The sequence below is a fragment of the Melospiza melodia genome, chromosome 2, assembly GCF_035770615.1.
Source record: "Melospiza melodia melodia isolate bMelMel2 chromosome 2, bMelMel2.pri, whole genome shotgun sequence".
In the NCBI taxonomy this organism is placed as follows: domain Eukaryota; kingdom Metazoa; phylum Chordata; class Aves; order Passeriformes; family Passerellidae; genus Melospiza; species Melospiza melodia.
Window position 1 is genome coordinate 86,579,205 of NC_086195.1, and position 14,884 is coordinate 86,594,088.

At 37.0% G+C, this 14,884-nt stretch overlaps 1 protein-coding gene across 10 annotated transcripts in view; it reads right to left on the minus strand.

The window, feature by feature from the left end:
* The window catches only part of SUPT20H (SPT20 homolog, SAGA complex component), a 29,436-nt gene extending 14,865 nt beyond the window's left edge, over positions 1 to 14,571 (minus strand). For 6 of the 10 annotated variants that reach the window (XM_063149186.1, XM_063149190.1, XM_063149189.1 and 3 more), the window contains exons 1-15: positions 14,492 to 14,571; positions 13,721 to 13,818; positions 11,728 to 11,763; positions 10,593 to 10,651; positions 10,443 to 10,509; positions 9,045 to 9,174; positions 8,337 to 8,440; positions 7,718 to 7,834; positions 7,541 to 7,594; positions 7,210 to 7,349; positions 5,799 to 5,955; positions 5,657 to 5,713; positions 3,988 to 4,059; positions 2,853 to 3,010; positions 657 to 689 (exon numbers count right to left, since the gene is read on the minus strand). In XM_063149186.1, coding sequence (XP_063005256.1) covers positions 657 to 689; positions 2,853 to 3,010; positions 3,988 to 4,059; positions 5,657 to 5,713; positions 5,799 to 5,955; positions 7,210 to 7,349; positions 7,541 to 7,594; positions 7,718 to 7,834; positions 8,337 to 8,440; positions 9,045 to 9,174; positions 10,443 to 10,509; positions 10,593 to 10,651; positions 11,728 to 11,763; positions 13,721 to 13,738 — 1,202 coding nt within the window. In that variant the 5' untranslated portion in view covers positions 13,739 to 13,818; positions 14,492 to 14,571. The remainder of the gene's footprint in view (positions 1 to 656; positions 690 to 2,852; positions 3,011 to 3,987; positions 4,060 to 5,656; positions 5,714 to 5,798; positions 5,956 to 7,209; positions 7,350 to 7,540; positions 7,595 to 7,717; positions 7,835 to 8,336; positions 8,441 to 9,044; positions 9,175 to 10,442; positions 10,510 to 10,592; positions 10,652 to 11,727; positions 11,764 to 13,720; positions 13,819 to 14,491) is intronic. The other 4 variants (XM_063149192.1, XM_063149187.1, XM_063149185.1 and 1 more) reach the window with 1 other exon arrangement.
* Between the last annotated feature and the right edge of the window lie 313 nt (positions 14,572 to 14,884).

Sequence of the window (14,884 nt, forward strand, 5' to 3'; positions counted from 1 at the left end):
TTTCCCTGTCAGGCACATGTGTGAAGATAAGAGCTATGGCATGTACATAGCCAGCAGTGTCCTGTGGAGGCTTAAAACCACAACTGGATCTGACAGAGGTTGCTTTTTAAAGGTTCTGTGCTTATATGCACTGGCAATCTAATGCGATGTACTCTGACAAACAGTTAAAAACCACTTATTTTGCTGCCTCAGTTATCCCTGAATTAGCTACTCCTACTCATTCTACAACTAAAATATCCTGAAAAACTGGTTTATGACTTGCTTCTCTAGGAAAGCTGAATCAAGGCATGCACAATAAAACAAATGAAGGTGTATAAATCTTAAATCCTAGATTACACTTCAAATAACAAGTTTAAATCAACCATTTCCATGATTGCTAATTTACCATGCCAAATGTTAGGATGAAATTACTACTAAGTGGTCTCAGAGTTCAGGTGTACTCACGTATTTGATGTCCTCTATTCTTCCTTGCTTGTTAAATAGAGAAGCTACACACTATTCTACTTCTTGATATGATGACTAATTCCTCTTATTTTTTTTCACTTGTTCTGCATCTGCTTCCATAACCATAGCACTGGCAGTCATAACTGCCAAAAAGGAACAAAATTTATTATTTGTCATCAAGCCAAATAGCTGTACAAACTATATTAATTTACCTTTCAGCATCAGTCTTCGAACCAATAAGGAACCTAAAATATAAAGTATATTTTCAGTCATGAATTGGACTAAAAGAACATATTTTTATAATCTCAAGGCTTCAAACAAATGGCAGTGCTGTGTTTTTCTCATACCTGCTTGAAATACAAATGATAATGTATCCATTCAATGGACTGAGTATCATTCAGTATTTGAAATACACACTTGACTTCCTAACTATATGTACAATATACACACATGATCTAATATGGTCTCCTTTAACAGCAAATTACCTACAAAGCAGAAGGCAGAATATAGAAGTTTTGGATTTTATATTTTTTAAAAAAATGTAACTGCTACAGATATACTTATGTAAAAAGTACAAGGGAAAAGTTATGTATAAATCAACACCATACCAGTACACTCAGACTGAAATACAAGTGTGGTGAGGGGAAGTCAAAAACAGTCCTATGCATAATATTTTAACAAACATTTTGTTTCCATTGTTTGATTTAACTTATGCCAATTCCAATTCCCTATGATTTTCCACACCTCCTAAATAAGTATCTCTCTTTTGCATAACACTTACAGCTCGAAAACTTATTACTATGTTTCTTTAACTTTAGAGAAGTTTCACCAGCTCCAAAAAGAAAAAATTATACAAGCATTTTATTTTACTGAACAACAAAAATGTTTACTTCACCTTTCATTCCATATCTCAGTTTGCCAAGGATGAGTTATCTAAGTTTTAATGAACTTTAATTGTTAGTGTCTTAGCAATGATTTCCAAAACCCTCCAGGCATTTAATACCTCTATATTAATTTAATTCCCAGCCTTATTACACAACTCTAAGCTAGCACTATTGTTCCAAAAAGATCAGCACTAAGTATGTGTGCTGATTTTGGCTAGGGTAGAGTTAATTTTCTCCATAAGAGCTGACACAGGGCTGTTTTGGATTTGTGCTAAAGTGTTGGTAATACAAGGGTGTTTTAGCTATTCTTAAGCAGTACTGACAAAGGTCTCTCACAAGCAAAAGGGCTAGGGGTGTTCAAGAAGTGGGGAAGTAACACTGCAAGGACAGCTGACACCAAGTGACCAAAGGAAGGGATATTCCATACATACCATGTGGCAAATAAAGCCAGGGCAAAAAGGAAGAGAGGGGTAGGGGAAGCATTTAAAGAGAAGGCATTTGTCTTTCCCAGTAACCATCAGGTATGATGGGGCCCTGCCCTCCTGGAGACAGGCAAACACGTGCCTGCCCATAGGAAGTGGTGAATTAATTCCTTGTTTTGCTTTGCTTGCATGTGTAGGTTTTCCTTGACCTATTAAACTGTTCTTATCTCAAGCCACATGGTTGCTCACTTTTACCCTTGCTATTTTTTTCCCTCATTCCACCAGGGAGGTCAGGGGAGGAGAGAGTGAGTGCTTGCATGTTGCTTAGTTGCCAGCTGGGGTTAAACCACAACAGTATGGAAACAAACAGTGAATAGCTCAAGTCTAGGGATAAAATACTCTTAAAACTCAGGATGTTTTAAGATTTTCATAAAAAACTAAAAGAATGATTACATACTAGAAGATAAAAATAACTTTCATTAGCAGAACTAAAAGGTTTGCTCAGTCTCACTGCTCCTTGCCTTAGTGAAATTTATAGGCTCTACTCTGCTGCATGGGTTCCTCCACACAAATTATCTGGTATACACAACAAAAACAGCCAAGAGCAGAGAATCTTTGTAGAACCCCAGCCAAAACCAGCATATTCCAAACAATTCAAAATTATGAAGCTTCTTCGAAGCTCATGTTTTTCTTCATTTATTTGGTTCAACTGGATCTAAGAGTAAACAGAATATAGTCACATCTTTCACTTTCATGGCATCAAGCCAATTTTGAGAACACTCAAGATTCTGAGTATCACCAAAAAGGAGTGCAACAACATCTCACAGTGTCTCCACAATTTTCATGACTGGATTTGCTGGTGGGCTTATTTCTCCCCCAATGTATCTTTAATGTAAAAAAATGTACTAATTTAAAATAAAAGTACATTTGAAATATGATGGTGGCATGTACATGTTTTGGTTTGGGTTGTTTTTTTGGTTAAAAAAATCTTAAGTCAGACTTCTAGCTCTAGAGTATTTTTGTGCCTGAAAATGACAAGTAATGCTTGTTTTCCTCCACTTACTTATCACAGTATAGTTTAAAAAAAGAACATGTAACTTACTGTGATGGAGTTAATAGGTTGTCATTTTCCTCATCACCTTTGAGCGTCTGAATTTTACCATAGTACAAGGGATTGCCAAGAGACTGAAAAATGGTCAGTTTTGTTTTTTGAACCTGATTACCAACTTCACATTCAAACACATAATCATCCTTCATTTCCTAAAAAGACAGAATGATCTAGTAAGTCTTGAACAAGGCTTAGCTGAAACAGCAAGTAAAGCAGACCACCTCTATATACAATACAGAGTAAGAAACATTCTATAAGTAACTTTAAATAACACTCTATAGGAAGGGCTGCATTATCTAAAATCAAAGTGATTCCAGAAGTTACATTAACAGGACAAGAGGAAAAGGATTTATACCTCTTAAAAATACGAAGTTATTGCAAACCCCAAACGATCATGCTAGACATAGAAATGTAGATTGGGTAAACATATATAGAAACAGTTTTATATGAATTATGACAATGCAAAAATGTTGAGAATAAAATGCTGGAGCTGAACATTAAATTCTATGGGGAAGTATTACTTTTTTCCAACAGGCAACTACAAAGATATCGTGACACATGCTGTTAGTAAAGCTAGTACCTTGCCTCTGAAATGATAAAAAAAAATCAATTATGTGATTTAATCACATAACTAATCAGTGAATTAATTATTATTAATGTGAACTAATCAATGATTATATTAAATTACTACTTCTGATCAAGTCACATCGTTTGTGCCAAAAATCTTAAGGTTCAACTTAAACATTCCAGGAGTTTTTTGTAAGAGGCATTTAATATTACTCTACCTCAAAATGTTACATTTTGATTTCAATAAAGTTCTTTTTAATCAGCCTTTGAATGTCTGAGTAAAGAAAGCAATTTGTTGTGCAGAGGTCTCTGTAAATAACGATAATTTCTTTAGTACAAGCTTCTTATTTCTGGAAAATCTGAGGAAATCAGACTGATCACATGCTTGCTTTACTGTGTAAAATTACAAGTATCTCTGGTAATCTTCCCATGTCTCTGTAACACATGGAAGATTAATTAAATTGGGGGATGGAAGATTATTCCACATTACATTGATTTTGTTGAAATAAGAGGCATTTTAACTAGAGACAGTGAAGTTTGGCCAAAGGTCTAAATAACTCACGTGTGCTGGCCAGACAGTTGGTTGTGAGTCATCAGACTTGATAGACTTTTCCACTTTGGCATATTTTTCCACCTTAAACAAAACAGAGAGATCAGAAAAGAAAGAATCCCCTATGTTACCTCCTACGTTTCTTCAAGGAAACTTAATTGAGGAATCCTCAGAACTATACATTCATAGGGTTATAGCACATTTCCTATGTTAAACTTTACAGAAGAGTGAAACATGGTTTCAGACTACAGATTGAAATCATTGCCTGCAATGTGGAATGGTTAAGTAATTTCACCATAACAGTAATTCCTAAAGCCTCTGATTAAGTCAGGTACAACACAGTTGAAGTGAAAAGAGAGGTTTGTTTTGTAGAAACTTACACTGTCATTCCACTGTCATTTGCACTCTCGGCAGCCCTATAACGTCCAGAGCTACAGTCTCGTGTAGTCTACAGTCTCTTAGAAAAACTCAGCATAGTAGAAAAAACTTGCGGAAAGGGACCTGGACATCCTGGTTGGTGGCAAGTAAAATATGAGTCAGCAGTGCCCTGGCATCCTGGCACAGCATCAGGCACAGCATCACCAGCTGGGCAAGGGAGGGGATTGTCCCGCTCTGCTCTGAGCTGGGGCTGCCTCACCTCGAGTGTGCAGGGCGCAGTTTTGGGTGCCACAGTGTAAGAAGGATATAAAGCTACTAGAGAGAACTCAAAGGAAAGCCACAAGGATGGTGAAGGCCCTTGAGGGAAAGCTGCATGAGGAGTGGCTGAGCTCACTTGCTCTGTTCAGCAGGGAGGAGACTGAGGACAGAGCTCACAGCAGTAATAACTTCCTTGTAAGGGGAAGAGGAGGGGCAGGCACTGATCTAAACTCTCAGTGGCCAGTGACAGGACCCCAGGGAGGTACCTGAGGTTGTGTCAGGGGAGGTTTAGGTTGGATATTATGAAAAGGCTCTTCACCCAAAGGGTGGCTGGGCATTGGAACAGGCTCACCAGGGTAGTGGTCACACCATCAAGCCTGACAGAGTTCAAGAAGCATTTGGACAAGACACATTATATGATTCTGGGGCTTGTCCTGTCCTGTAGGACTAGGAGTTGGATCTGATGATCCCTGTAGGTCCCTTCCAACTCAGGATTTTCTATGAGTCGCTTCTGTACACTAATAGTATGTGTTCTGGTAGTGCCAGAAACTAAGAATATGAATTCCCCCAAGAGAAAAATGCACACAGAGTGAAAAAAACAACTCTCAATTAGAATTCTCTACATAAAATCTAAAACTTTTCAAAATATTAATGCCCCATGGTATAACATATCAAAAGGCAGGAATTTCTGCCAAGATGAAAAGTGATTCATATTTAAACAATCTACAAACCTCATTTGCTTTTTGGGTTTTCATACTATCAAAGAACTTCAAATAGACATGTGCTCATTGAGCCCACAGAAGAACAATGCTAACAATTTGTTTGTACTGATTACTTCATCCAAACTATTCTGATACAACTGCAATGTATTACAGTGTGGCTTAACTTGTGTTTATACCTTATGGTACAAAAAAGTAACTGTAAATGTTAAAGTCACTTCCATTTTTTAAAGGTCATTCTTTGATACAGGTTGCTTCTTAGACACTTCTTCATATAATACAATTTCTAATAATTGCTAATTATACATAACAATTGGTGGTCTTACATCTACTTCAGAAGGAGCAGTCAAGTAGCAAGGGTTCTGTTTCCACATATCTACGCACTGGAAAATGAAAAACAGGATTAATATATAAAATCCTTTAATTAAATAGTTAGAAGCACATTACATTACTTTTCAGAACACTCACATTTCCAGCTTTTGAAATTTTGAGGTCATACTGCTGGGCTGCTTTCCGCTCCTTCCTTTTCTGTAAGTAGTCAAGTAGTCTGAGCTGAGGTGGAGTTGAGTAGTGAGCTACTTCTTGCTGTCTGTTCAAAGAGGACCTTGAGTACCTTTTGAAGCACCTATGGCGAAATGACATCTAAGCTTGTAAAACCATCAACATTAACTTCTCCACTGCCCTTGTACAAAACCAAAAATATGCACGGAACTGCTACTAACATGGAGACTAATAGGTTTGTAAATGCTAATATAAAATTGCTTCTGGATTGTAATTGGATTACACTGTACAACTTTAAATTATGATTTTGTATTTATAAAATATGCCAGTATTCTGTTCATCTGTTTCAGCACTAAGAATGTGGTTATTTTTTAAATGCCTAATTTAAGTACATCATCAAAATGAGTAATTAAAAAGCTGCCAAGCTGAAAATATTTATGTATTATCCTAATTTCAGTTCCATGAAATGATTCTTGTCCTACTTATGTAACTATAAAGTTATAATGACAGTAACTACCCTCTAGTCTTTTTTTCATGACTCAAATTCATAGACTCAGTAATGCTGTTCTGGACATACAAATAATCTCTTTTCCTATTTTTCTAGTGGAATATTTGTTGACCATCAAGCTTTAATTTCAAGGACAGCTTGATCAAATTCATTTTTTATATTTTTTTCAGAAATTACGGCTGATTTGGTACTAGCATAGTATTTCCATGCAAATTAATTTCAAAATATTTCAGTAATTGTGACAGACCATTAATGCTTTTCGTATTTACAGAGTGAATGCAACTCTTGTGATAGAACAAACATGTTGAACAAAGGTTTCAAGCTTCTGTGGGAATAAAAAAGGGCCCAACCCTGCACAAAAGTGAAATAATTTCAATATTTTGTAGACAGTGCATATCACATTATTTTCAACTTTTCCAATATTCTTATACACTTACACTTCTGTTTAACCTGAATGTCAAACACACAAATAATTATTTTCATTTACTCATTCAGGATGAAACTTATGTGTAACTTTTAACAAATTACAGATCAGTATACAACATATCTGTTTATATATTTTACATTACTGAGCTGCCATCAGGCTCTGCGTACACAAAACCTATGCAAAGAAAACCTCAAATCCAAACTGCAATAAAACTGATTATGTTAACATGTTTACACTTTCCTTTGATATACAAAAATGAGCCCACTACAGTATCTACTAGTAACCAAAATAAAATACAGTATTGAACACTTAAAAATATGATATAATTTCTTGACTGTTTCTCACATATTCCTATTTAAGTAGTATTACATAGGAGGAGCTAAATTTTTACATAGAGCATTACTTATATTTTCTTTAAAAACATATTTCCTACTGAAAACTACCGTTTCATGGGGCGAGTGTTCATCTTCTGCTTGTTGTACAGGAGTCTGTTTGTAGTACAGGTCACTGCTATTGAAGGATCAAGACACAAAGGCTCTGCTGTAGCCAAAATAAGTTGGCTCTCAAGTAGGAGTTTGTCCTCCTGTAATATACACAGCTATTAATATAAAAATTTTTACAGTAGTCAAGTTCCTATATATCTATGCATGTAGACACTATCTTAGAAAAAAAAACTGAAAAAAATTATTAAACAAATAAAAACTGTTAATGAATTTTTGGTTTGTTGCGTATTTATAACATCACTGTAAAGTTTTTAAATGACCTCTAACCTACCTGTGTCCATTTGTGGTTGTCACTTGTTATAGAATGCACATCACAAATTAAAGTCTGAGGAAAAAGACATAAAGGTAATTATGAATAATAGGATTTGATAATATATGTTCAGTAACTGTGCATATTCATTCTTTGAACTACCGTAAGACTGACAAATTACTTAAGGCTCTTCATTACCTGCATTGTAGGTCGCAAAAGAATGTGCTTGCTTTGGTAGGTTGGAGATTTCATGTTACCAGACTGCCTGTAGTCCCGTATTTCTGCTATGACACATCCACAATGGAAAATATTAACCTAGTTGAAAGAAAAACACCAGCTTTTGAATAAACGAACATTTACCAAACTTCCCCTGCTTCTATAAAGAAGTTTGCTATATAACATATAAAATTCAGTGAAACTAGGAATAAAACTCATGACTACCTTTTTCAGACCAGCAGTCTTTTCTATGTACACAGATATGTTTGTCCTAGACACACCTAAAGTACAAGCTTCAAATGCAGCTGTAAGAAATTCCCATGCCAAACCTTCCATAATGACAAGGAACAAAGGAAATTTTCCTAGAGTTGAAGATGTTTCACAGCTGTAATCATAGCAATCTCTCTTATCTCCTTCTCCTCAGTAGTAAGTACTGTTTTTTTTCAATATATCAATAAAATATTTAGTTGGGGCATTAAATACTACAATTTCATATGCACAAGTGTCTTGTGCTTGTAATCATCTATGCGAAGCACTCAAAAAAATGAAGGTTTATCTGGGTGCAATACGTAAGTTCTTTGTGAAAACAGAAATTTCAAACCTGAGATTTTTCTAAAAGATCAACCAGAATAGGCGGTAGTTCCTCTGCATCCAAATATTCAAGCAGTTCTCCTTCTTCATAAGGCAGACGAATGGTCTCAGAGTCTGAATTTAAACAAAACATATTACCTTTGTGTTTCAAAAAAACACATTAAGAAATCTAAAACAAAGTTGCCACAGGAAAAAGCAAGGCTGGCAGAAACCTATCCACACATACCATTTTTTCGGATACTATTATTTTTTACATCCATTTCTGTACTTAGAGTTTTAGTTTACTCATACTGTGCTAGCTTTTGCTCCCAGGTGAACTAATGTATGCTCTTATCTCCCATGGCAGTACAAATAGCATGAAAATGACACCAAAGTGGAACACAAATGCCTCTGGGCAGATCTAGACATGGGAAGCAGTGAAAGAAAGAGTTTGACAGGAGGAACCTGAAGTGAATGAAACTTGCATATGCAGCTGCAGAAACTAAGGGAAAATAAGAGACTGGAAAGCTATCAAAAAGACTCCTATCTACAGATTTTGTCTGTAGATAAACAGCTCAGAGCTGTATGTAAATTTTTAGCTCAAGTACAGTTGGTTCTTCTCCCACCTCCCACTGCAATTATGTTGCAATTAAGTAACAGATAAATGTAAACAACAACACATTCTAAAAATTTATACAGCATTCTGAGTATTTTTTAAAATTCAAGAGAAGAATATTACCTGAACCATTTTTCCCCCTGAGCATCAGCGAATAACCCTCATTTCCTGGATAGAGGTTTACTACCAGACATGACAACGTCTCCTGCATAACCAGCTTCTCAAGTAAGTTCACATTTCGTCTCAGCTTCTGCTTTAAAAGTAAACATTGCTCATGAACATAATACTATGAAATAATTAGCAGAAATAAAAACAAAAGCAATTGTTTTTATTAGACTGTTGCTTAGATTATGACAAATTACACATCTAAACAAGCCCAGTTAAATTTAACTGTACTGTAGTCAGCAGAGTAAGCGTATTATGTATCATCATGCATGTTTATAGACACAGATTTTTGTAAAAAATCCCACTCATTTAAAATTACAAACCCTAGAAGTGGAAGTTCACATACAGAGTTAATAAGAATAACATTATGCTAAAATGTTTTAAATCTACAGTGCACCATTATTTGTATCATTCTACAAACATCATGAATCCAGTACAACTTGCTTGATAACAACAAAATATTTAGTACTTTCAGATATTCCTAATAGAAGGCAGCATTTCTCTCCAGGGTTAAAATAATGTGCATTTGGTAGCTTTCTTAATTGCGTTTTCTTGTCTTTATTTGCTGAAATTTGATCCAGCAGACACAGACACTATTCCCGTATTGAACTGTAAAACTATCTTTTCGATGTATAACAGATTTTTATAATTATTTGATGTGTTTCAGAGAGCACATAAACATTCTACAAATGTAAACATTTGAAATCCCCTTAGAACTTAAGACAATGAATTCTGAACCTCAGATAATTTTACAGCCTCTGGCTGGGGACCATATTTCATCTCTGAATACGAGTTCTGGGTACAATCATCAGCTGGGACTTAACCTGAGTGCTCATTTGTCTTCTCATTAGTTTTACTTCCTCGAAAGCAGCAATACAGCAGGTTCCACAGCTTTATCTTGTTCAATTTGACATTCAGAGTTTAGCAAAGATAAGCCTCTTTGAGTGTCTTTGCTAACATTGTGAAAATTTTCCACAAAACTTCTTAGCTTACCAACAACTGGAGAAATTAATCAGAATTTACAACAAAATTACAGGGTCTGAAAACGTTCCACATTTTGCCATGGCAGTCATGCTAAGCAATTGACTGTGAAACAACAATACACATGGCACTGAAACTGGCCCTGAACTTGTCAAGTGACCTTCAGTGACACAGGATTAAGACAGAATGAACAGCTCACTAAAGCAATCTAGGCCTTACTATTTACATTATATAGTCTTATCTTTAAGTGACTACCACAGTAAGAAGGGTTTATACTTGATTTAACAAAGAAATTAAGCGGAATTAAAACCAAAGTATTTTCTCAACCTGCCTGTTTAGACAGAAATGAAAAGCTTTTCAGCAATTTCCACTTACCTTTATCTCAGGCTCTTTTTCACATTCTTCAATATATAAATCATAAAGTTTTTGAAATACAGATTTTCTGAAATTAAAAAGACTCAACATGTAACCAAAATTAAATCAAAGAAATGCTACTAAAAAACTAAATACTGAAACTCTTGGTACCTTCCACTGGATAAATATTTTCTTTTGGGAGGTCTCTGACGGGCACTTTCAATGATATACTAAAAGAGAAAAGTAAACAAGAAACCAGCACGCATTACAAAGAAATTTAATTCTAGCTACCACACAACTAGAGATCCTTACCAGACTGTGTTCCACATATACAGAAAGTAATTAACAATTATAGTACAAGACTGTTCCAAAAGTGCAGTAAATACAATGTTATGTTACAGTCATCAACAAGAACACAACTCAATTTAGCTGTCAAAGACAGCATTTCATGCCCATGGCATCAGTTCCATGCAAGGTCTCGATCCTACACTCACATCTTTTAATTACAGTAGTAACTAACACTACAACACTACTGTACTTAGCTACTACTACTGAAGTTCATGTGGTTAACACGCTAAGGTACAACCAAGGTTATGCATACTGGCTTGACAACATTTACAAAGCAAATAATCTTCAACATGATAATTTCAGGAAGTTCATCCTTTGCCTTTTGCATTTAATTATTTTTCTCTATAGAGCTATGCCTTGTAAATACAATTCATGTACATTAAACATTTGAATTAAAAAAAGAATAAAAGAGATAGCATCCTCCAGAAAATGTGATTTATATTCTAACAAGGTTTTTCCAAATCTCTGTTGTTTGAAGTACTTAAATTAACAGCTTTTTTCAGAATTTATGTTCTCTCACAGGAACATGTATTTCCTGTAACAGGGCTCAAGGTAACTGTTATATCAGATGACAGCATTAAGGAACATGAATGTGAAGACACTTGTCTCTTCATTCTCACTAGGCTTAAAAACACAAACAGGATTTTACCACATATTTCTGCCTGCTTATTTCACAGCACACAAATTTGCTGGTTTAGAAGGGGAAAGCTCAAGTCTTGCACAGTCTATCACCATTGCACTTGATGATGCTCTCAGTACAATGGGTAAGAGACAAATACATGACAGCAATTTCAGTTAGAATTCTGCAATCTCAGTGTTGCATGTATAGGTGATTACACACGTATATATTTACATAACATGGTTTTCTACTCTTCAGGAGAAATAAAAAAATAGCTGTTGTATTTTTATAACTCTAAGACCAATAAATTATGTACAAACAAGCAATTTAGCTTCTTACCTCAGCACGATCCAATGCCAGTTCTAAAGCTTGTTGCTGCAAGAATGACAAAGGAGTTTTTAGAAATTATATGACCTTTTTTTAACATCCTCATACATTAAAATCACCCCAACAACCCTACTATAACTGATGCAAATTTATTATTAGAAGATGGAATCAAAAATTCTTTGGCACATACTAAACTTAGCTAAAACCTCATGTGACTGCATCACAAAGCTTGGCTAAATTACGAAGCCTTAGAACAATGAAAGGCAATTAGAATCAAAAGCAGGAATGGAAATTACACCTAATAAAAGCATTAACAAATACTACCCAAAACAATTAGAGATGGCAACTAGAAAACCAGATCTCCTTTGTTAAGCTGGTCACCAACTCAACAGAAAGGACAGGCCAAAATATCCCCGAACAGATGTCCAGGAAGAAAACATTTATCTTTTAGATACCAGTGCCCAAGTATCAGCACAGTTATTCTTCACACAGTGGAAACAAAGATCTTGTGCTCAGAACTTTACTTCTGCATATAATACAATTTAAGGAGTGCTCCTTATTATATACTGTTAGGTGGCTAGGAAACAAAACCAACTTCCACTAGACTTTTTCCAAGGTGGGCTAAAAGTCTGCTCAACCCCATGAAACACAACAAAATCTGCAAAAGCCTCTCAATATCCCATAGCACGGTATACTCAATATCATTTATTTTAATGAATTTAGCTCTTTTGGAATGTTCTTTACTTCAGTACATCTGTACCTGATATAGTTTTATTTAAAAAAGAGCCCGCAACTTCATAGATCAGAATTATGAGTTCTTGGACCAAAATTTGACAAGTATTTCAAACCAGAATAAAAAAACCCATTAGTGTCAAAAAAACAAAAAACAAGAAAGTCTTCCTTGGTTTCTAATGTTCTTTCTCTGGCACTCACTTAAGCTCTGACATCCTTTGTGAAGGAATAATGTGCAGCTGCTAAATGAACCAGACAACAAAAGTGACTTGGGTCAGGGAGGAAAAAAGAGGACACTATTAAGAACCAAAGCATTGTAGAAGAATGCCAGGAGTTTGATTTGTCTCCAGGTAAGTCCAGAGAAGCAATGCATTCACTTCAGTGGCAGCTGGAAAATGTCCTTAGCAATGTACTCCTGACAAGTTCAAATATTCAGTGAAGCTTAGGAACATTTGCAATGGGTACCTCTTCCCAAACATGCATTTGTTCTATTCCCTCAGTTTAAACCATCCCTTATCAGCTGCTCCTAAAAGCAAACACCTCTACTTGAGCCTCAAGGAACAGAAGACACACAGGCATGTCCAATCCAAGGCAGCACCAGTGATTACATAGATAATATTTTATTAGAATAGAATCCAGTGAAGAAAACCATACTACACAACAACAAAAGAACAACAAAGAAATATACAACAAAAACACTCATAGCTAAAACAAAATTTCTTACCTGTTCATGAAAATCCCCCCCACCTACTTACCATGCTACTGTGTGGTAGAACCTGCCATGACAGAACATTATGATTTTCAAGTGCCTAGGTGTTTTTATGAAAATGTCAAATACTGATCTTTCTATATAAGAGAATCTATCTAGTAAATACTTCAACAATACCTATGTCCAGGTATGATTTCAAATATTCAATTCACTGACTGTTTGACATTAGGAAAAAATCCATGTCAATATTAGCATCTGTGAATAAAAGACTACTATGTAGAAGTAGGATTTATATACACCAAATTTCCCGCTACCACTCCTGACTGAAAACACCACTAGCTTGATACGGCAATTCCTATGCTGCACTGGCCTGTAAGTGTTTAGAAGTATCCAAAAGCTATGAAGACACTCCTAAAAAGGGAAATATCAGAATTTAGCAGTAACAAGCAAAACAATTTTTTAAAAAGAAAATGTCAAATATTAGTGGCATTCTCCTCATCAGCCAGACAGTTAGCAGACTAGAGCAAAAAGATCTGAAAATATATGATCAAAATCCTAACTTACCATTGTAGTTGAAGCCATGTGGCCAAATGGCAAAAGGAGTACTTAAGGAGTTTCGTGTAGCAGGCAAAGAATCATATTTGATGGTCAGACTTGGGGTACTAAAAACAAAAAATTCAAGGAGAAAAAAAAAAAAACCATTGAGAAACGAAATGGGTATTTAATTTAAATACAACACTTCTGGTGGTTAATTCTACTTTAATTTCATTAGCAGAGTTTCTTCCAAGAGTAGAAACAAGTGTTCCACCCGCTGCTAGTGCAGAGGCTCTCACTCCAGGGACTACTACTACTTTTCACAATCATTTTACATTAGTTTTATTCAACAATAAAGCGACAAGCACGTAAATGTACATACACTTTTCTCTATCGTAGCAGTCCACCTAGTTTGCTAGGTGTCACAACCTCAGATGCACAGGAGGCTAAAACACTTAATGAAAAGCAGAGAGTTTAGCATACCGCATCAGCTCTTTTGTTTTGCTTTTGAGAAGGTGTTATTAGCCAACACCATAGCCAACACCTCCACTAGCGGTGTCTTCTAGCATTGTTTGGTTTAAAACTGACTCACAGCAAGCTGTCAATCAAGAAACAAAAAAAATTTGCTGCCACCGCCGGGGCGGAGATCGAGCGGCGCAGCCCCCGACGGCAGCAGCCGGCCGGGAAGGGCCGGGCCGGCGCCAGCCAAGGGCGCAGGCCGGGCCCCGCTTCCCTTCCCGCCCGGCCCGGCCCGGCCCGCCGCCCCCTCCCCGGCTGTGGGTGCCCCGTGCCCGCCGGTACCTGGCGGCCTCTCCCGCGGAGCCCCCGGCACAGCGGCCCCGCCGCCCGCCCGCGCATCCGCCCCCGCCGCGGCGCCCCGGCCGCTTCCGCCCCGCCGCTTCCGAGCCGCGGCCGGAAGGGGCGGGCGGGTCGCCGTGGAGACCGCGAGGGGCGGGCGAGGGCGGGGAGCGCCGCCGGGCCGCGATGGAGGTGGGGGTGTGCGTAGGTGAGGGTCGCGGATGGGCGCCGAGGAGTTCGAGGGGTTTAGTGGTAGTAAAGAGCCCGGACTGCACTGCGAGTCACAGCTTTAATGCCGTTGTGAAGATCAGGACGGGCTGCTGTGTGTCTCAGGGATGCTGTAAGGATATTTGGTGTGTCCATCTCTTGGCCCTGCCCGTCCCCAAGAGTCACACC